The 23,088-nt window shown below is 40.0% G+C and overlaps 3 protein-coding genes across 3 annotated transcripts in view; 2 read left to right on the top strand and 1 right to left on the bottom strand.

Annotated features, from left to right (window-relative positions):
* The first annotated feature begins 945 nt into the window (after positions 1-945).
* Positions 946-4,100, top strand: LOC121390672. Its single transcript, XM_041522546.1, has 4 exons — positions 946-1,035; positions 1,667-1,744; positions 3,266-3,373; positions 3,920-4,100. Exons 1-4 carry the CDS (start codon positions 991-993, stop codon positions 4,070-4,072), a joined length of 384 nt encoding a protein of 127 aa, XP_041378480.1. The 5' UTR covers positions 946-990; the 3' UTR covers positions 4,073-4,100.
* Positions 4,101-10,964: 6,864 nt separating this feature from the next.
* Positions 10,965-14,348, top strand: LOC121389647. Its single transcript, XM_041521291.1, has 4 exons — positions 10,965-11,035; positions 12,138-12,230; positions 13,194-13,301; positions 13,728-14,348. Exons 1-4 carry the CDS (start codon positions 10,979-10,981, stop codon positions 13,872-13,874), a joined length of 405 nt encoding a protein of 134 aa, XP_041377225.1. The 5' UTR covers positions 10,965-10,978; the 3' UTR covers positions 13,875-14,348.
* Positions 14,349-16,174: 1,826 nt separating this feature from the next.
* The window catches only part of LOC121390622 (urease subunit alpha-like), a 70,095-nt gene continuing 63,181 nt past the window's right edge, over positions 16,175-23,088 (bottom strand). Inside the window, exons 19-23 of the mRNA XM_041522484.1 lie at positions 21,741-21,839; positions 19,559-19,658; positions 18,865-18,971; positions 17,983-18,106; positions 16,175-16,768 (exon numbers count right to left, since the gene is read on the bottom strand). Of these exons, the coding sequence (XP_041378418.1) occupies positions 16,650-16,768; positions 17,983-18,106; positions 18,865-18,971; positions 19,559-19,658; positions 21,741-21,839 (549 nt within the window). The 3' untranslated portion in view covers positions 16,175-16,649. The remainder of the gene's footprint in view (positions 16,769-17,982; positions 18,107-18,864; positions 18,972-19,558; positions 19,659-21,740; positions 21,840-23,088) is intronic.

Raw genomic sequence — 23,088 nt, 5'->3', positions numbered from 1 at the left:
AACGAACAGCAAGGGACCAGACACATCGGCCATTTTGGATTTTTCAAATTTAAATACTAAAATAAGTGGGGTTTTAAAAAATATTTCATTTATTATCACCAATATCAGTACAGTCGTTTTGGATGCATTGCCGTTAATGCTACCGACTGATAAGATACAAATAAGATTAAAAAAAAAAAAAAAAAAAAAAAAAAAAGATCGGGTCACTGTATATACACTAATTTACACTGAAATTCACAGTTTTGACAAACAAATTGGTTCGTTTTAACAGTTAATTCGCTATACATAGTTCGTTCTATACATTAAAATGTATTAATACTATTTAAGGGGAAACAACGGGACTTTACAATCAGTTCGTTCTAACCGGTCGTTTGTTGTAAGCGTGTTCGTTCTAAAAGTACTTTACTGTAATGATAGGCATAATAATAATAATAATAATAATAATAATAATAATAATAATAATAAAAACATGACCTTCTTAGTTTAAAAGTTTATTTTCTACCTAAAGAAAACCCAATATTACTGTGACCTCATTCTTGTTTACTTCCTCCACCCGTTATATTATGCATTGCTCCACGATTGGGGGCTGGACGTAGCCCAGTGGTTAAGCGCTCGCTTGATGCGCAGTCGACTAGGATCGATGCCCGTCGTGGGCCCATTGGGCTATTTTTCGCTCCAGCCAATGCACAACGACTGGTACATCAAACGCCGTGGAATGTGCTATCCTGTCTGTGGGATGTTGCATAAATAGTGATATCCAATAGTCAATGATTAATAAATCAGTTTTCTCCAGTAGTGTCGTTGAACAAAACAATTTTTTGTTTGTTTTTTGTTCCACGACTCACAATGTGCCTCCCCCCCCCCCCCCCCCCAATAAAATTGAGGCTACACCAGTGTTACGTACTTCCCTGCCACGTGTCATTTCACACACGCTTATCACTGGAACAACACGACCCAAACCCGTCATTTGGATCCACTTGTACGCTCCAGATGAATACTTTTATTGTACTCTCGCTTTTGTTTACCACATCTTTGGTAAGTTGAGACATTCATAAACAGCTAATTTAATTGTAATATAGTTATGCTATAGTACACACTATACTTTATATTTTTAGACTCGATCCAGGTTTCTGGGAGGTGAAATTTACTCTAAAAAGTATTCCTTGTTACTGACCCCTCCCTCAGTACATTTATGGATAGTAGTGGGAAGACACACACACACACACACACACACACACACACACACACACACAAACACGCACGCACGCATACACGCAGACACATGCACGCACGCACGCACGCACGCACACGCACAACACAGCGACAGAAGTAAAATTATAGGTGTATATGTTTACAAGCAAGGTGGAGCAGGAGGGCTGGGCTAGGCTGTGTGTTAGCCCCTCCAATAATTCTGAATAAAAAATATTATGGGTAGTAAATTTTAAGACAGAGATGAATTTTATTTGTAGAATGCAGGAAATTGCATTTCAGGACATCTAGTTTTGAAAATTTTACGATGGAGAAAACCCCGAACCCCCTAAAAATATTGCGTTGCACCCTCGATCTCAGTCAGCCCCTCCAATCTCAGTCAGCCCCAACACTGTCTACTTACTTCCGCCGTGCCTGGTTTAAAATAAGAAACAGTATAACTTATTCTAACTTTCAGTGCCAGTTCCTGCCAAGTCACCGGGGTGATTTCGTCTCGAAATTCGGGGACTACACTATCGAGTACCACGATGAAAAGGTGAGTTGATGACCATTCGTCTTTGAGATGGTTCTTGTACACACATTTTGAGATAATAATGTTCTCGAAAATTCAAGAATCAACAAGCACCGCAAATTTATAATACCAGTATGAATTTTTCGTTATAACGTTCCTAAGAATATCATTTGTATCGAAAGAAAGAAATGTTTTATTTAACGACGCACTCAACACATTTTATTTACGGTTATATGGCGTCAGACATATGGTTAAGGACCACACAGATTTTGAGAGAAAACCCGCTGTCGCCATTACATGGGCTACTCTTCCGATTAGCAGCAAGGGATCTTTTATTTGCGCTTCCCACAGGCAGGATAGCACAAACCATGGCCTTTGTTGAACCAGTTATGGATCACTGGTCGGTGCAAGTGGTTTACACCTACCCATTGAGCCTTGCGGAGCACTCACTCAGGGTTTGGAGTCGGTATCTGGATTAAAAGTCCCATGCCTCGACTGGGATCCGAACCCAGTACCTACCAGCCTGTAGACCGATGGCCTGCCACGACGCCGCCGAGGCCGGTACATATTTGTATCGAAATACATCTTATTAAATTGTAAATATACGATCATGGACTAGACTAAAAACAATTAAAAATTACCTATGGATCAGGGCCGTAGCTAGGATGTTTTGTTTGGGGGTTAAGAAGAGAATTTTCTTTAAGTTTCTATAATGCTTTCCGGATTGTTTTTTCTTTCTTGGGGGTTTGGGGGTGGGGTGGGACTGCCCCTTGCCCCCCCTCCCCCCGCTAGCTACGGCCCCATGGATAACAAGTATTCTGAGAGTACTGCTAAAGCAATACATGTCCCCTACTCAGCCCATAAAATTTTCGTATCTCCTAAGTTCAAGGGCCATAACTCTACCAAACATGGGTAAATCGCCATGGCATTCAAACATGATCTGTAACAGTATTTGATAAAGCTGTACACATAATTGCAACTCAGTATCTTGAGGCATTACGAAAAAGGTCTGGAAAATAAATGTTCGTATCTCCTAAGTTCAAGGGCCATAACTCTGTGAGAAATGGGTAACTCGGCATGAAAGTCACCGTTGATCTGTAACAGTACTTGATAAAGCTATACACACAATTCCAGCTCAGTATCTTGAGGCATTGTGGAGAAGAAAAAAAATCCGGACAACTATGTGACAGACAGAAGTACGGAAATGAAACCAATATAGTCCTCTCCTGTTGGACCCGTACGTGAATAATAAGAAAAATCTAATGAAAATAAATGTAAAGTTTGTACACTCCTTTGACTTATAACCTCTATAATATTATGTGATCTTGTTCACCACTTTCCAACCATAAGGACTGACTTGATGAATAGCGCAGCAGACGACCTTTTGAGAAATACCCCGTCAAACATCTGCACACTTCCAGTAAATAAATGATCCCTAGTTCTTGGACTATCACCAACAACACTGCTCTTTCCTTTCCACTGCTCGTTATCGAATGCAAATTACCATACATCCTACTGTTGACCCTGGGTTTGTTTCTGCGACAGGGTTTGCTGCTGATAGTCGTCCGACTAGACTGTTACGTCATTGATGCTCCGCCTGGGTCACCTGTTGCAAAGATCCTTGATGATCCACTGACAAGGAACGCATTCTTGGTAAGATTTTGTCCCTCTATTAAAATGCCTGGATCTGCGCCTGTTAGCGGTTTGTTTCAACCAAATATAATAGGTCCCGTCTAAAATTTGGTCCAAGTTTATAGAATTAATAGATTTAAACACTTTACATGCCTGCCTGCCTGCCTGCCTGCCTGCCTGCCTGCCCTGCCCCTGTCTCTCTCTCTCTCTGTCTGTCTCTGTCTCTGTCTGTCTGTCTGTCTGTCTCTCTCTCTCTCTCTCTCTCTCTCTCTCTCTCTCTCTCTCTCTCTCTCTCTCTCTCTCTCTCTCTCTCTCTCTCTCTCTCTCTGTGTGTGTGTGTCTCTGTCTCTGTCTGCCTGTCTGTCTGTCTGTCTGTATATCTATCTCTGCCTGCCTGCCTGTCTATATCTATCTATCTATCTATCTATCTATCTATCTGTCGATGCCTGCCCGCCTGCCTGCCTGCTTGCCTGTCTTCTGTCTATATCCATCCATCCATCCATCCATCCATCCATCCATCCATCTATCCATATTTATCTACATTAATTTATAAATTATTTATTCCAGCCGAAGGTGATCCAACTGATCGAGAAGGGGACAGGTAAAACGTCGACATCCATACAGGAACTGACCAACAAGTACCATGACACCCTCGTCAGGGCGCTCTGTTTCGTCACAGAGGTGTACAAGCTCGATGTTAACTCACTGTTACACTCGTAACAGCAGTGATATTAAAACATAAATTCAACCTCGATGTTACAGAACTAGCCTTACAAGCTCGATGTTAACTCACTGTTACACTCGTAACAGCAGTGATATTAAAACATAAATTCAACCTCGATGTTACCGAACTAGTCTTACAAGCTCGATGTTAACTCAGTGTTACACTCGTAACAGCAGTGATATTAAAACATAAATTCAACCTCGATGTTACAGAACTAGCCTTACAAGCTCGATGTTAACTCACTGTTACACTCGTAACAGCAGTGATATTAAAACATAAATTCAACCTCGATGTTACCGAACTAGTCTTACAAGCTCGATGTTAACTCACTGTTACACTCGTAACAGCAGTGATATTAAAACATAAATTCAACCTCGATGTTACCGAACTAGTCTTACAAGCTCGATGTTAACTCACTGTTACACTCGTAACAGCAGTGATATTAAAACATAAATTCAACCTCGATGTTACCGAACTAGTCTTACAAGCTCGATGTTAACTCACTGTTACACTCGTAACAGCAGTGATATTAAAACATAAATTCAACCTCGATGTTACCGAACTAGTCTTACAAGCTCGATGTTAACTCACTGTTACACTCGTAACAGCAGTGATATTAAAACATAAATTCAACCTCGATGTTACCGAACTAGTCTTACAAGCTCGATGTTAACTCACTGTTACACTCGTAACAGCAGTGATATTAAAACATAAATTCAACCTCGATGTTACCGAACTAGTCTTACAAGCTCGATGTTAACTCACTGTTACACTCGTAACAGCAGTGATATTAAAACATAAATTCAACCTCGATGTTACCGAACTAGTCTTACAAGCTCGATGTTAACTCACTGTTACACTCGTAACAGCAGTGATATTAAAACATAAATTCAACCTCGATGTTATTGAACTAGTCTTACAATCTCGACGTTAGCTCACTGTTGAACTCATAACCTTGATGTTATCATAATATGAACTCATACCCCTCAATCTTACTGAATTATAAACAGTTCAGTGGCGTAGGAAGGTGCCAAAAAGTGTGGGGGAACACTTTTACATTGTTATAAAGCAAATATAAAGCAAGATATCTAAAAAGTGTGTGTGCGTGTGCGTGTGTGTGTGTGTGTGGGGGGGGGGGGGGATAACCTCGATGTTAGCCCACTGCTAAACTCATAACCTCGATGTTAGCCCACTGCTAAACTCATAACCTCGATGTTAGCCCACTGCTAAACTCATAACCTCGACGTTAGCCCACTGCTAAACTCATAACCTCGATGTTAGCCCACTGCTAAACTCATAACCAGGGCCATACCCTGATTAAAATATCCTGGTTGGGGGGGGGGGGGGGGGTGCACTACTTTTTATAAACAAATGAAACGCTATACAAACTGAACCCTGAGATGTGTGTGCTATTTTCTGGAGTAAAAAAAAAAAAAAAAAAAAAAAAAAAGTGAGATTCTCAGGAGGGCAACTACCGCAAGGCTCAATGGGTAGGTGTAAACCACTTGCACCGACCAGTGATCCATGACTGGTTCAACAAAGGCCATGGTTTGTGCTGCCTGTGGGAAGTGCAAATAAAAGATCCCTTGCTGCTAATCGGAAAGTGTAGCCCATGACGTGGCGACAGCGGGTTTCCTCTCAAAATATGTATGGTCCTTAACCATATGTCTGACGCCATATAACCGTAAATAAAATGTGTTGAGTGCATCATTAAATAAAACATTTCTTTCTTTTTCTTTGATTTTATTAAAATATAAACTCATAACTTCAATATTAGCTAACTGCTAACTCATAACCTTGATGCTATTAAAATATAAACTCATAACTTCAATGCTAGTTCACTACTAAGTTGTGCTAACTTCTACTAAAAGGCAAAAGTTATTGTGACATGGATTGTTTGGAGTAATAAATTTGTGAATGGATTTATGGATGTAAACCAGAGAAAATGTGCATGAAACAGCTCGAAGAAATGCAACCAAGTAGTTGGTGCAGCGATTGCATGCTTTGTGCAAGAAACATGGAATATTTGGGAGAAATCCTGTCCAGTTTTCACCATAAAAGGCCAGACAATCAGTCGCAAATCATTGTCACTCTGTGCAGCCTTCAGAAGTCCAGAAGTCAGAAAAACACCATTAGTGAACTGTTTGATGCAATTTTGTCATGCCATGCCTCAGTGTAAATGACAGATGGCGAGTCATAGGAATGCTTGAATCTGGGACCTCGCAGCGTGACATCGCACGTCAATTCAACGTCCACAGAAACACCATATGGCACTTATGGCAACGATATCAACAAAACAACCAGGTCAGAGACCATTCCCGTAGCGGCCGACCACCCGTGACAACCCCTAACCCTAACCCTAACCCTGATGCTTCCTCAGATCTGGAATGGCCTTCCCAGGAACTTTCTCCAGCGTTTAGTGGCCTCAATGAGACGACGGTGCCAGGCCTGTATCAGTGCTCGAGGTGGACACACTCGCTACTGACTGTGTGAACTTCGCTCTGGACCCCCTCTAGTGAACTGGCTCATTTGCATATGGCAGGTGCGCCCTTTTCATGGACTATTGCTCAATTTCCATACCTTCTGACATTTCTCTTTCCATGTTATAACGTTTCATACACAGCAGTAAAAACTTATCATCATTATCTTTGTCCTTTGTGTGTCACAATAACTTTTACCTTTTAGTATATAACCTTTATGTTAATAAATATAAACTGATAACCTCCATGCTATCTCAATGTTAGACAAAGTGAAGTGAGACAGTTTTAGGTAGGTTAATTCCAATGTTCAGAAAATATTTAAATGAAAGAAAATAAATAGTAAAGAATGTGAATTATCATAAGCATACGAGAGAGGGGGGGGGGGAGGAGGAGGAGGAGGGGAACCCCTAGTGCTGTAGCAAAACCTAAATGTCGGAGAAAAAACCCTACAGCGCTATTCAGGCAAAATGAGCTGGAATCTATGTAAAATGAGTAGTGATTCGTTTGCACTCCAATATACGTGTTTGGTTAATGATATAATGAACTAAATGCATAGTCTTAAAATAATAAAAAGTATTTCTTCTTTTCCCAAAACTTCAAAACCATACCCGTTTCTTCAACCATCCCTCACCCCCCGAATCGCCAGTGAGTGAAAAAAAAGTAAAGTTTGTTTTATTTAACGACGCCACTAGAGCACATTGATTTTTTTATCATATCATCGGCTATTGGACGTCAAACATATGGCCATTCTGACACTGTTTTTTTTTTTTAGAGGAAACCCGCTATCGCCACATAGGCTACTCTTTTACGACAGGTAGCAAGGGATCTTTTATTTGCGCTTCCCACAGGCAGGATAGCACAAACCATGGCCTTTGTTGAACCAGTTATGGATCACTGGTCGGTGCAAGTGGTTTACACCTACCCATCGAGCCTTGGAGTCGGTAACTGGATTAAAAATCCCATGCCTCGACTGGGATCCGAACCCAGTACCTACCAGCCTGTAGACCGATGGCCTAACCACGACGCCACCGATGTCGGTCGCCAGTGAGTATGGCCTGTGTGTAATTTGCTTATCATTAAGTAACGGTCACAAAAACGTATTTCAAAATACATGTATCTACCTAACAGTAAACGCAATATTTTTTTTAAACTATTAATGGAGAGAAAGAAAGAAATAGAGAGACAGAGAGACAGGGTGTGAGACATCGCAGTCCTGAGCAAGAGACAGAGAGAAGATATGGAGATATAGAGACATTAGACAATGAGATAACGTGAGAAAGACGACCGAGCGGGAAAGAGAGAGAGAGAGAGAGAGAGAGAGAGAGAGAGAGAGAGAGAGAGAGAGAGAGAGAGAGAGAGAGAGAGAGAGAGAGAGAGAGAGAGAGAGAGAGAGAGAGAGAGAGAGAGAGAGAGAGAGAGAGAGAGAGAGAGAGAGAGAGAGAGAGCGGAGAGCGAGAGAGAGCGAGAGAGAGAGAGAGAGAGAGAGAGAGAGAGAGAGAGAGAGAGAGAGAGAGAGAGAGAGAGAGAGAAATAATTGATGGGGCGTACGGAACATAAGTAAATTAATCAAGTATTAATATTCATAGCTGCACATTGTATGCTTTTACTTTACAGCGATGGGCAGCCTCTCATTTGGCGTTAGCCACCAACAGTTAAAAACACGCTAGCTATGTTGAGAGATGATTAAATTACTTTGTTCTTGCTGTCAGAAAACATCCGCACGGATTATACTTAGCGTGAGCATGACGGAGATGTTGGGGCACGCTGTTTGCCTGGATTACGCTAAGGAATGTGCTGTTTAGGATGTCCATGGCGGGACATTGCGAGCTGACTACACTTTACATGTAGCTGACAAAGCTGATTTTAAATTACTATATCTTTTTCTTTATAATTAAATGTACAGTTGAATCCCGTTGGCTCGAACACCGTCGGTGCTCGAGAAAGTGTTCGACCCATCGGGTAGTTCGACCTAGTCATTCGGTCAACATCGTGTTAGTGTAACTCGTGATTTCATTTTTGGTTCGAGCGTTGCAGTGTATTCGACTCATCCGAGTTCGAACCAGCGATCACTATTATAACAACTTTTAAAATACGGTTTACAATGAGAGCATCCACACTGGATACTTGCGACGCGTGCGTGTGCCACAGTGAAATAATCGGCCTATTATATTTTAAGCCAATGTTATTTAATTATTTTAACAAAGTTAAAAATGTTTTTGTTTAAAGACATCACATTGATTTGTAATCATCAACTATTAGATGTCAAACATTAGGTAATTCTGACATATAGTCTTCGAGAAGAAACGCGCTACATATTTCTATTAGTACCAAGGGATCTTTTATATGCACCATCCCACAGACAGAACAGTACATACCACGGCCTTTGATATTCCCGGTACTGGCTGGAACGAGAAATGACCTATTGGGCTCACAGACGAGAATCGATCCTAGACCGACCGCACATCAGGCGAGCGCTTTACCACTGGGCTACGTCCCACCCTTTAATAAAACGATATTTCACCTTCAACATCTATAATATATGTAAGGCCGTTTTAACAGTCTTCCATCGTTCTGACAGCTTATTCTCTTTTGATTTGTACTGCCGACGGCCTTCTTTGCACTTCGCCGATGTCGCATTTCGTAAGGATCTTTTTGCACTCAGATCCAGTCGACTATCGTATGTACACATCGTGTTAAATATTGCATACAAAGATGACTTCCATTATACAACACTAATGAAGGTAGCTATATTTGTTACTTTACACAGAAGTGGCTGTATGCACGCATCCGTATATATGTCCTAGGCTAATGAGGGCCTGCTATATACACTGCAGTCGTATTTTGTGGGGAAATCCCAGTGCAAGACCACCAAACACCGTGCGTAGCGTGGGTTACGTCTAGTGAATATATAAAACAAAACCTTTCGTTATAAAGCTGTAGTAATATTTACTATATGATAACAAACCATACAACTATTATATATACAGAGAATACTACATGAGCGACCGTTTATCTTAAAACGAGTTGTTTTAAAGGAACAGACCCTAGTTTTTAAACACTAAGGCATATTTTTCACCTAGACCCTAGTTTCAACCCGTAAAAATGGACACTAAGTTTGGTTAATTTACAAACCTGTAACAAATTTAGATACAACAGAGTGAAACAAGAGTCGGTGACGTTGAAATACCCTTAAAAATAGACTAAAACGCGACACCATAACCGTAACTTCTCAGACGCACGTGCGTTTAAAAAAAAAAATCAGAAATGTATTTTGTGGTATTAGAAACATCCTGACCAGAAACACTTCAGTTCTACGGAAATGGGTAATCTAAAGAATAAAATATAAGCAATGTTTGATTTCAGTGATCATAAACGGCTCTAACTGTGAAAAAATGTTGTAGTGTTTAAAAACTTGGGTATGTCCCTTTAAAACGTATCTAACGAGCGAAAGCATGTTGGGTACGTTTTCAAACAACGAGTTGTAAGATAAATGATATCTAACGGACACGAATGTAATATTCTATTTCTGACATATCTTCAGAAAACAGTTTTAAAATAAATTTAGACACCTTTTCCAGCTAAAACCTATGCACGGCCCTCGCGCTTAAAGTTAACTTGTCCTTCACACACAAGTCAATTTCAAGTTTTCTTGTACGTCACATCTAGTGATCGATTTCTACCGTACTTTTTCATTGAATGGTATGGCACTGGTGACCTGGTCATCAACTAGGTGCAGCCAGTCGTATGTCTGTGGAATGTTAACGCAGGTATATTAATATCGAAATTTAAAGACGTCCAGACCATTATATATATATATATATATATATATATATATATATATATATATATATATATATAAAGATAGAATTTCACAACGTTTTAATGGAATAAGCACCTTTCACCCGTAACGGGTTCGTCAGTTCCCTTTACGGGTGAAAGGCGCTTATTCCATTAAAACGTTGTGAAATTCTATCTTTATATATGTTCATCCGATACACTTTATTCTAATAACTATATATATATATATATATATATATATATATATATATATATATATATATATATATTATAAATAATAGTTTGAACGTCTTTAAATTTCGATATTAATAAATAAATATATTCAAAACAATTAACAAATGGTGTACATATGCACCGAATGCATACCGCATCCACAAGAGACGCAAGAACCGGACCTCACACTGGCGCCGAATGAGCCCTTAGTCGATAAACTGATTTGCTAATTTGCAAGCAATGTTTTGCTCAGCAAACAAACTTGACTAAACCTTTGTCTTGTGGAGACATCTCTCTCGTATTATAATGTGAAGTGAACATTTCCTGAATTAATCACATCGTCTAACGCCGGGCGTCCTTACCGTGTGCAGCTATATAAAACACACGTCGTCCGACACCGCAAACATCGTCATGGAGTTGTATCGCGCGATGTCAGTGGAATTACTTCTAACTGTCCTCCTGACACTTGTAAGTACATCCAATATTTTTTCACTTGTAAGTACATCCATTATTCTATATTGTATTTTAAAGTTCTGTCAGTGGAATTACTTGTAACTGTTCTGACACTTGTAAGTACATCCACTATTCTATATTGTATTTTAAAGTTCTGTCAGTGGAATTACTTGTAACTGTTCTGACACTTGTAAGTACATCCAATATTCTATATTGTATTTTAAAGTTGCCACCTAGAGTATTATTTAATCATTTATATTGAAGTTAAGGTCGAGATATGTCAGTTAATGTTTCAAGCAATTTTAAGGTTTACATTTAAAACAATTCTGCATTGTGTATCACTTGCATTGTACCTGCCTCGGTGGCGTCGTGGTTAGGCCATCGGTCTACAGGCTGGTAGGTACTGGGTTCGGATCCCAGTCGAGGCATGGGATTTTTAATCCAAATACCGACTCCAAACCCTGCGTGAGTGCTCCGCAAGGCTCAATGGGTAGGTGTAAACCACTTGCACCGACCAGTGATCCATAACTGGTTCAACAAAGGCCATGGTTTGTGCTATCCTGCCTGTGGCAAGCGCAAATAAAAGATCCCTTGTTGCATGTCGTAAAAGAGTAGCCTATTTGGCGACAGCGGGTTTCCTCTAAAAAATGACCATATGTTTGACGTCCAATAGCCGATGATATGATAAAAAATCAATGTGCTCTAGTGGAGTCGTTAAATAAAACAAACTTTACTTTATTTTACACTTGCATTTTGTGTTTATTTCATCAGTTTTGGAATATCCACTATGCATATAACAAATAAGCTATTTAATGAGGTTACATTCACTTTTCGCAGTTTTGTCAAAACAGTCAATGTTAATACATGTACTATATTCTCGAATAGCATTAAAAATATCATTAATTTAGACTGATCATCTACGTTAATGTTATGGCACACATCTATAGACACAAATACATGCATGGCAGTCTGCCATACAGAATACTTGAGAGGTTCTGACATCCATTAATCTGACCATAACTAGAAGCACAGACGGACGAGATGTATACACCGTATATGATGCTAGTTTATAGCTGGACGGTCCGTCGTTGGTGTTAATGGGACAATATTATTTCAGGTGTCGTTGTCCAGTGGTCAGTTCTCCAAGAAGTTCGAAGGTGATTTAGAGGAGACTATCGACAAATACAGATTCCAGTACCACGACGCCACGGTTTGTACTTCAGTCCAGTTACAGCAACACCAACATGTCATATCAAGTCACAACACCGTACACCAACATGTCATATGAAGTCACAACACCGTACACCAACATGTCATATGACGTCACAACACCGTACACCAACATGTCATATCAAGTCACAACACTGCACACCAACATGTCATATGAAGTCACAACACCGTACACCAACATGTCATATGAAGTCACAACACCGTACACCAACATGTCATATGACGTCACAACACCGTACACCAACATGCCATATCAAGTCACAACACTGCACACCAACATGTCATATGAAGTCACAACACCGTACACCAACATGTCATATGACGTCACAACACCGTACACCAACATGTCATATAAAGTCACAACACCGTACACCGACATGTCATATGAAGTCACAACACCGTACATCAACATGTCATATCACGTTATAAACACCGTACACCGATATGTCATCTGATGTTACAACACCGTACACCAATATGTTACATCAAGTTACAACACCGTACACCAACATGTCGTATGAAGTTACAACACCGTACGCGAACATATATGAAGTTACAACACTGTACACCAACATGCCAATAGAAGCTACAACACCGAACACCAATATGTCAAATGTTACAATACTGTACACAAGAATGCCATATTTTATTACAACAGCATGCACAAATATGTCATATGATGTTACAACACTGTGCACCAACATGACATATGGAGTTACAACACAGTACATAAATATGTCATATGATGTTACAACACTGTGCACCAACATGACATATGGAGTTACAACACAGTACATAAATATGTCATATGGTGTTACAACACCGTACACCAATATGTCATATGAAGACACAACATCCCACGCCAACATGCCACCGTACACCATTATTATTATTATTATTCAAAGTGTTCAAATAAACATAAAACATATATCTGTTATTACAGAATGTTTTGCTGACTATAGAGGGAGACAAGTGTTACGTAACTAACGTGGAATCCGGGTCCTCGCTCCAAGAAACGCTAAATGAAGTCACTCGCCGAAAAGAGTACTATGTAAGTATGATGTAGATGTCCAGGAGTCGCAGAACATGCCCCCCAGTTTTCTCTGTTATTGTGTTCAGAAAATGCTGCATGTGGTCATCTAGCCTTCCCCTTATTGACATTTTGTAGGGGACGGCTAGAGAGGACTGTGTGTAATACTTCGGCAACCGTCGACGACCAAATGACTGGACTCAGAAAAATTTAATCAAACTAAAGCTCTGTGGCATCAGAGTTAGGAAAAAATTTGAATTTTAGACACAGTGGCTACCATTTGGTCGTTTACCATTACCGAAGTATTACACACAGTGCTATCTAGCCTTCCTCAACAACATATCAATAAGAGGGAGGGCTAGAGGTTACTCGAGCTAGTGGTCACCTAAACTGTCCGCCCTTGTCCTAATGCTGCTTAGTAAGATATGCTTTTGCCACTGTTTGCAGGAACATCTAATCCCGATCATAAAGAGCGGGGTCGACCTGACCAAGGCAAGTCTCACAGACATCCACAAACAGTTCCAGGATCATTTACTGCGGGCCATGTGCTTCCGGTCCAAAATTTTCAAGCTAAACCTCGACAACCACGTCTGATGTACACGAGCACATGACTTCAAGTTCTAATGTCGTCATCACAGAGTGACACAGACTGAATCCGGAATCCCGCGAAGACGTATTTTGGGCGAATCTTTTTATAAAACACTAAAGGCTTTTATACCAAGTTGTTTTTATTGTGTAAGAAATATGTGATATTTTATTTTGTATATGGAATAAATAATTTATTATTATTATACGTGAAAGCATTGTTAATTAATTAAATGAAGTTGAGGCTGCATTTCTCGAGCTCTCGGTCTTAATTCGTTTCTGCTTCCACCGAATTCAAACAGGGCTCCGTGTTAAGATTTATTCACATGCCCGGGACTACTGGTTTTGGGTGCAGGGCAAATCAGTTGATCTAACAACTTGTCCGACCAGACAACGTAGAAAGTTTGTTTTGTTTAACGACACCACTAGAACACACTGATTTATTAATCATCGGCTATTGGATGTCAAATATATGGTCATTTTGACACAGTCATACAGATGAAATCCGATACATTTTAACATTAGTAGCAAGTGAACTTTTATATACACAATCCCAAAGACAGGATACCACATACTACGGCCTTTGATATACCAGTCGTGGTGCACTGGCTAGAGCGAGAAATAGCCCAATAGGCCCACCAACGGGGATCGACCCTAGACCGACCGCGCATCAAGCGAGCGTTTCCAACTTAAAGATTGCACGACTTTTAAAGTTTTAAAGAAGCATTTGGGTAGGGCAAGCACATTTCAGATAGGACAAGCAAAACACTGAAGATCCATTTCTTCTACAGGACAATTCTGTTTCGAGTTGATGTAAAGCTAAAAAAAAAAAAAATAAAAAAAAAGAAAGAAAGAAAAAAAAAATATATCAAATGTAGTTACGTCAATTACAACTGGAAATCGATGTTATCAGGTCGGCAATGATTACGAATGTTTTGAGTGGTTTTATGGCTGTTATATTTTGATAACAAAATTAACTAAGCCTCCTTAGATGAAAGCTAGTTATGTGACTGGACTGCTTAAGAAAAATTACCAAAAAGATACCAACGATAAAACAGAACAAACAACAAACTCATGGACGTCACTATTAATTGCTACATTTATTATTATATTGTATACTGAGACACAAATGTTTAGCAATTTAATACTACTCAGCTGTGTATGGATCCTCAAGCTACACTCAGTGATGTGCCAGTTAGGCATTTCTTTTTGTATAGCAGATCGCCTGTTACTTACATATTATAATGTAGTAATGTATTAAATATCTGTTTATAATCCATATATAAATCATATATAGTACAGCTTATAACACATATATAATGATACTGATGATATCATCCTAATTATCACAAGAAAATCTACCAGCTAGTTTCCTAAAACCTTATTAACGCAAGAACCTGTTCAAGATGAGTCACACATGTACCAGTTCAACTTATGCCACTGTTAGTTCACGAGCCAGTGACTATGACTGGGGTATGTTTGTCCTGCCTACATTTTATAACGATCATGTCCTAGACAGTAGACAAAAGGTTATGGACATTGGGGATACCAGGGGCCTAATTCACTAAACTCTCGCAACTTTGCGATCTCGCAGTGCAATGCTAAAAAGACTTGCAAAGAGGATGTTTTGTTGTCTAGCAGAGCCTGAGAGACCTTTGGGAATTAGGCCCCAGGATTGTATACTGGAAACGGGTATCCACGTTGGGAAAGGGCACACACACGTGACTATTAGTCGTTATGGGGGAACAAGCAAATGTAAAAGGTGGTGAGGGGAAAAGTCGTGCGATTGAGGGGGGGGGGGGGGCATGACTCCCCATGGCTAGTCTAGTGGGTGTGGAGAACTCTAATGCTATAATTTATAAAATAAAAATTTAAAAGCCACCACCAACAAATATATGTTTAGTCTGTATATGTGTCTGGAATATATATATATATATATATATATATATATATATATATATATGTATATATCTATATATCTATCTATCTATATATCTATCTATCTATATATACTTTTAACATGAAAGATGAAGCCCAAACAATATAACAACAACACAACTGTGGTTTTTATGTGATGACTTTTGCCCGACGCATTAATAAAAATACGCATTTTTGTTCACTCATGTACGGACGCAATAATATCATGACGTATTAATTACATGATTTACAGTATATATATATATACATTTGATATAATGATAAAATGTGTCTATATGTGTATATTTATATTTTGAGTGCACTTTATTTGATGCATAACAAATGTTGTGCCTTTTAACAGGCACGGTGGAAGCAAGCAGACATTTGGGGGGGGGGGGGGGGGGGGGGGGGGGGGGGGGTAATGACTGAGATCGAGGATGCAAAGTTAGAGCCCCCCAGTCTCCCCCCTCCGCCGTGCCTGTTTAATTTTACACAACTCTCTGTTACTGATGATTCGATGAATCAACCAGGTGTTAACATACACTTTAGGTTCAAGCACCCATGTCCTGGGCACATCATTTGAATTTCCGGGAAACAAGCAAGGCTCATGCTCAAAACATCTTGCAATTTAACATATTCGTCAAAACCATCACAGCAGTCTAGCGTATTATTTTGGCAAAAGAAAAAATATTGTGTGCTAGAGTCAATCTGGGTCCTCCTAGTATAATTTTATTAACCAATCAGATGAGGTAGTAACGATGCGCGTCAACCAATCGGTGTCTTCCTAGTATAATTATTAACCAATCAGAAGAGGAATATCACTGCGCGACAACCAATCGATGTCTTCCTAGTATAATTATTAACCAATCAGAAGAGGAAGTACCGCTGCGCGAGAGCCAATCGTTGAGAAGGAGGACAAGTCAAATAGTCTACTTTTTCTTTTGTCGTGTTGTCCAGAATGTGCACCTTGTATGTTTCTGGATTCACTGCAATGAAAACAATGAATTAATGAAATGAAATTAAAAAGGGAGTTCCCGGCCCATGTAAATAAACGTAAAGCGTAAGAGACGGATGGGGGGGGGGGGGGGGGGGGGGGGGGGGGGGGGGGGAATGCAGGGGCACTAGTGCTGGAGCAAAACCTCAAATTCGGACCAAAATGATATATAAAATTCGGGTGAAAAAAAAATGTGCTAACCTGATACCTTTTTACCCTGTATTTCCATCATTCTACACTCAACATTATTTGTAATCCATGTAAAAATGCGTAGTGATTCGTTTGCAACTCTATATTAGCTGTTTGATAGAAATGCTAATATGAATAAATGTTGTTATTCAGATTCCGGCATTTTCGTTTAATTCGGGCAAAAGCCAGCCTGCCCCCCCCGCCCTCCCAACAAAAATGGAATCCGGTACGCCTATGTAAATAAATAATGACCAACATAAATACAGATTAACCAAGGGGCAATTCACTAATAGTGATTTTGTTTTTGCTGTTGACGCTATCACCCATGAGCTACGCTTTTCATGTTAGAGGGACGGCCGTGAAACGTACCTTCTAAGAGAGGACAGTAGTTGTTCCAGATCACGTTTTTCATGTTGTTAGAGGGACGGCCGTGAAACGTACCTTCTAAGAGAGGACAGTAGCTGTTCCTGGTCATGTTTTTCATGTTGTTAGAGGGACGGTCGTGAAACGTACCTTCTAAGAGAGGAAAGTAGCTGTTCCTGGTCACGTTTTTCATCTTGTTAGAGGGACGGCCGTGAACCGTACCTTCTAAGAGAGGACAGTAGTTGTACCTGATCACGTTTTTCATGTTGTTAGAGGGACGGCCGTGAAACGTACCTTCTAAGAGAGGACAGTAGTTGTACCTGATCACGTTTTTCATGTTGTTAGAGGGACGGCCGTGAAACGTACCTTCTAAGAGAGGACAGTAGTTGTACCTGATCACGTTTTTCATGTTGTTAGAGGGACGGCCGTGAAACGTACCTTCTAAGAGAGGACAGTAGTTGTTCCTGGTCACGTTTTTCATGTTGTTAGAGGGACGGCCGTGAAACGTACCTTCTAAGAGAGGACAATAGTTGTACCTGATCACGTTTTTCATGTTGTTAGAGGGACGGCCGTGAAACGTACCTTCTAAGAGAGGACAATGGTTGTACCTGATCATGTTTTTCATGTTGTTAGAGGGACGGCCATGAAACGTACCTTCTAAGAGAGGACAGTAATTGTTCCTGATCATATTTTTCTTGTTAATGTCTCGACACCCCTTCACCGCCACCGCATTCTTACTCAGCCCATAGCCAGCCACCACGCCGTTGTCTATCGAAGCCTAGGAAGTGAAAGGAATACTTGTACATTAATTAATTTCATCTATACTTATTTTCGTGCTTATAACCAATTAAGGCACACGCACGCTGTCCTGGGCACACACATCAACTATATGAGCTGTCTGTCCAGGTCAGAAGGTTAGTTGTTAATTGTTAGTGGTTAGTGAGAGAGAAGTCGGAGTAGTGGTCTTACACATACCCAGTGAGTCATTAAAACTCGCTCTTGGTGAGAGGGAGCCGGTACCGGGAGGCGAACCCAGTACCTACCAGGTTTATGTCCGATGGCTTAACCACGACACCACCGAGGCCGGTAGGGAATACTTATACCTGAGTACATTTTATACTTCATGTATCTCTATTTGGTGTCAGACATAAAGCTATTTCTATCTCAGCAGAGAGAGAGAGAGAGAGAGAGAGAGAGAGAGAGAGAGAGAGAGAGAGAGAGAGAGAGAGAGAGAGAGAGAGAGAGAGAGAGAGAGAGAGAGAGAGAGAGAGAGAGAGAGAGGGAGGGAGGGGCGAGGGGGAGAGGGGGAGAAACGGGGAAATCCGCTAACGTCAAGGATGGAAGCAAGGTATTTTATATATTCACTTTCCAATAGACGGGACAATACATAAGCAACGTTTAGTGATATTTCTAGCTGGATTAACTACACCATGCAGTATTTTCCTTTCTTAAATTAAAAAGCAGTTCAAAGCCTTGATTCCGGAGTAGGCCCTATGTTACACAGCTGATAATTGAGTATGAAATCATGCTACAAACCTGGGACACAAACACAACAGACTGAGGCCCCACAGCTTTTCCATAGGCCCCGAACATCTTCCGCTGTTTCACGGGCTGGGGTGTGGGTATTGACGCGTTCGGCATGCCTAGAATAAACACGACAAACAATACAAGCGTACATGACCAGCTTTGTCTTGCTACATCATGGCGATTATAACGTAGAATATTACGTAACTAAATACTGCCAAAAATCAAAACAACAAAACCAGCTGCGCATCTCCGGGCAAACGTCCTGAAGATATCGATACAAAGCAAAGATTATTACTGCATACTTTTCACAATGCTTACTTTTTATCATATTGATATAATTTTCGAAATTCAAAGAGGGGCATAATTAGTAATTATTAAACTGCCATTAAATGTAACATCGTTCACAGATGTGTACTTTTAGAAAGTGACCAAACCCAGTGTACGATATTCTATCCATGGCTGAGTTAGTTTCACCACACTGACATTTGTGGACAGACTTTAAATTTGCCGAAAACCATATCTTGAACCTGTCCAAAATCGTCGCTGCATGAAGCAGTGTCAACAGGTGTTTTAACAAGGAGTTCGAGAAACGTGAGCAAGAAGTGACGCTCTGATCTTATATCTAACGCATAACCGCCAACACGAGACTATGGTTCAAATATTTCATTACCGAGATGAAGAAAAAAAACCCATGTTAACTCACCCATCTGAGCCCAAGCAATCTGTCCTCCCTTGATTATCATTTCCGGTTTGGCCCCAAAGAAAGCTGGGTCCCACAGCACCAGGTCGGCCATCTTGTTAACCTTCAAAACATAGACGTTCAGTTACACTGACTGGCCAGGTTTTATAAAGATGGTTTAATGGAGAAAAAACCCCACATCTTTTAAAGGGACTGTCTTATAATTACAACCATTGAAAAGTGGTTCTAACAGAACCTTTTGGACGACCATTATTTAAGGATTGTCTGTTATTTCTTTTACGTTCATTGGGGTATAAACAAAAACAAATCATCCGCAAACTGTGTGAATCGGCGAAGCCATTCTCATTCTTACATAAGTTTGGGGATGATTATTTTTTTTCATACCCAGATGAACGTAAACGAAATAACAGGCAATATTTATTATTAAATTTCAATCCTACTTGCTAATCATAACACTAAAACTTTATACGTTATTCTGAATTATTTTTGGTCTATAAACAATAACGCCGAGGTCTCACTACACAGATCACTTCCGGGTGAGAGTTCACTGATCACGGTCCACTATAGTTCCTAATTGTGACACATGTTGTGGTTCACATATTCACTTCCAGGAAATGGTGAAGAATTAAAACAATATATATGTTTAATGGTAAGCCTTCTGGCTGTATTTTACCCATGTTATTTTGTAATATTGTGCATTGACCTTTTGGGACATGGGTGCACAGCGCAAGAGAAGGAGTGAATCGGTTAATGAACCACCTGTTCGGACCGGTACTACAGCCAGATGCGGTTATATAGCAAAAAACTGAGACGGAAATGTTCTCAATTTTGGAGTGAAAATAAATGCTTATATAATGTATGTTCGCAATGGTGTATGTTGTTAGTGCCAATGAGAACCCGTTCTATTGGCAATCGTCGTTTGAAGTTTGGCAATTTAACATGGGTTTCAATGGCAGATGACATCTGTGTAGTGGGACCTGAATACGACAATTTGCCCATAAAAAAAATGTCATCGGATATGACGTTCCCTGACGACGTAATTTTTACGTTCATCGTTGCTACGTCTGGACCAATGGCATGACTTTATATTGTAATGAATATAAAGGAAATTTAATTATTTTCTGATATATATTTTTTCGTACATACGAAATTAATGGAAGGTAAAATCTGGTTTGGGTTACTACAAATAATAGGACAACACACTACTGTTATTCTTCACGGAAAACTATCTTCAATTCATCATTTCGTTCGTCACAAATAATGTGTTAGTCGTAAACATGTTACAATGATAGCAAACACAGGGCAGTCCCTTTAAAACGATAAACAGTGTTCTAAAAATTATCTATAAACATCTTCTAATTTTAAAATGTTGATAACAAAAGACGTTTTTACATTCATATTTACAAAAACGTGTTTTAGTGCTGAAATATCGTTTAACTTGACCTAGAAGCGTGTTTTAATTAAAGGATCATATAGACTGGATGCGGCGCGTGCGTGCGGTCTGGTTAAAAACAAAACTAATAATAAAACGAAATACAGTAGTTTCAATGACAGCGTCTTGACCGGATGCGTGCGATGCGAATGTCTGCAAAGCGCATGCGTCCAGCCGCAATGGAATAATCGTATATAGTGTACATGCCCAAAAAAGACGTAGCAGACGAATCAGGCGCAATAATCGGACCACAGGCACGCGCCGCATCAACATTTTTTTTTTTAATTCCCCGCGGTATGACGTCAATTTGTGCAGGAAATTAAATACAGCTAATGGTCCAAGCTAGCATATAGACCCTGCTTTTTTAAAGCAAGGTCTGTATGCTGGCTTGGACCATTAGCTGTCTTTAATTTCTCTCTAAAACAGGTCCTGTTGTTCTGAATGAGTAGCATGGTTTGTTTTAAAAACATTCTGTTCTGTTCTGCCAAAGTCGAAGTCATAAATATTGCCTGGACTACATGGAAAATGTAAAGGAAAATATTTAGGGTACCAAGTCAAATGAGGAGGACGTAAACAAACTAAATATACCCACTTTTTTCTGTGCAATCCATGCTTATACAAAAAAACAAAAACAAAAAAACAACAACTTCATCACCACATCAATTCTGGAACTTTTTTTGGGGGGTGGGGGTGGAGGGTGGGGGGGGGGCAGGGGGAGCTAAAACTGATCCCTACAGTGTGACACGTGCTCACCTCGACGGATCCGATCACATGCGACATGCCGTGTGCGATGGCGGCGTTGACGGTGTATTTGGCGATATATCGGAGAACTCGCGCATTGTCGTTCTGTCCCTGGAAAACAGAATGGGCATCAGTCACATCTCACAAAGATTTTGTTTTTGTCATTTTACATTACTAGACTTTTCTCTGTTTCGTCTTTTCTCTGTTTCCTTCATTCTTTCTTTCTTCCTCTTTTTCAATAATATTTATTTTTGTTCATATTTAAACTGTCCTGACATGTATGTGTCATGGGGAAGACCTAGTAAGTTGTATAACTTGTGCCTGGTCCATTTGTTCTTTTAAAACACAATAAAATATGTTTCAGTTAATCATTACTAGACACAAATTATTCATTTTCAGTTCAAAGTTTAATGGTCACAGTCTTCCAGCCGTATCGCACTGTTTGTAATATTCTAGCATATAACATTTTTACCACACGGTGATTGTTCCCGTGTTAGATAATTATTGATATTCCTCAGCGATATCTCACAAGTGAAAGATCGGTTTAAAGACATCTGATGAACATAGCGATGACATTGAAGCTAATTAAACCGGCCTCGGTGGCGTAGTGGTTAGGCCATCGGTCTACAGGCTGGTAGGTACTGGGTTCGGATCCCAGTCGAGGCATGGGATTTTTAATCCAGATACCGACTCCAAACCTTGAGTGAGTGCTCCGCAAGGCTCAATGGGTAGGTGTAAACCACTTGCACCGACCAGTGATCCATAACTGGTTCAACAAAGGCCATGGTTTGTGCTACCCTGCCTGTGGGAAGCGCAAATAAAAGATCCCTTGCTGCTGATCGGAAAGAGTAGCCCATGTAGTGGCGACAGCGGGTTTCCTCTCAAAGTCTGTGTGGTCCTTAACCATATGTCTGACGCCATATAACCGTAAATAAAATGTGTTGAGTGCGTCATTTCTTTCTTTGAAGCCAATTACAGTGAACACGAATATAACCTATTGTTTATAAGGTATAAGGTAACTGCAAGAGCAAACACCGTAAATACTGTATTATACGTTGTTGTTGGAAAATACGTTTAATTTTATTTTGAAGCTTGTAGTTGAAACAATAAAAGAAACAGAACACTACTATCATGTTTGTTATACACCAAATCACATTAAATGACAAAAAACACAAAGTGTACATTGATGGGATTCGAAACTACTGCACTGATTCTCATTGCATTTGACAGTCTGTGACACGAATGTGTGCGTGTGAGCATTACTCGACTCCCAATGAAAATTAGCTCATCACAGATAAACTCCCCACCCACCTGCATAAATGCCTGCAATCACGTCTAAAAGATATTTGATAACAAACGC

This window comes from Gigantopelta aegis, chromosome 15 (assembly GCF_016097555.1).
Source record: "Gigantopelta aegis isolate Gae_Host chromosome 15, Gae_host_genome, whole genome shotgun sequence".
Taxonomy (NCBI): Eukaryota; Metazoa; Mollusca; class Gastropoda; order Neomphalida; family Peltospiridae; genus Gigantopelta; species Gigantopelta aegis.
The sequence above is the reverse complement of the archived record's forward strand: the minus strand, read 5'-3'. Positions and strand labels throughout refer to the sequence as shown.

Bases quoted from the DNA above. Each gene is read 5' to 3' on its own strand.
- LOC121389647 (XM_041521291.1), top strand. From the start codon at position 10,979: ATGGAGTTGTATCGCGCGATGTCAGTGGAATTACTTCTAACTGTCCTC. The intron at 11,036-12,137 runs GTAAGTACATCC...ATATTATTTCAG, and splicing joins TAACTGTCCTCCTGACACTT to GTGTCGTTGTCCAGTGGTCA. The intron at 13,302-13,727 runs GTAAGTATGATG...CACTGTTTGCAG, and splicing joins CTCGCCGAAAAGAGTACTAT to GAACATCTAATCCCGATCAT.
- LOC121390672 (XM_041522546.1), top strand. From the start codon at position 991: ATGAATACTTTTATTGTACTCTCGCTTTTGTTTACCACATCTTTG. The intron at 1,745-3,265 runs GTGAGTTGATGA...TTTCTGCGACAG, and splicing joins TCGAGTACCACGATGAAAAG to GGTTTGCTGCTGATAGTCGT. The intron at 3,374-3,919 runs GTAAGATTTTGT...TATTTATTCCAG, and splicing joins TGACAAGGAACGCATTCTTG to CCGAAGGTGATCCAACTGAT.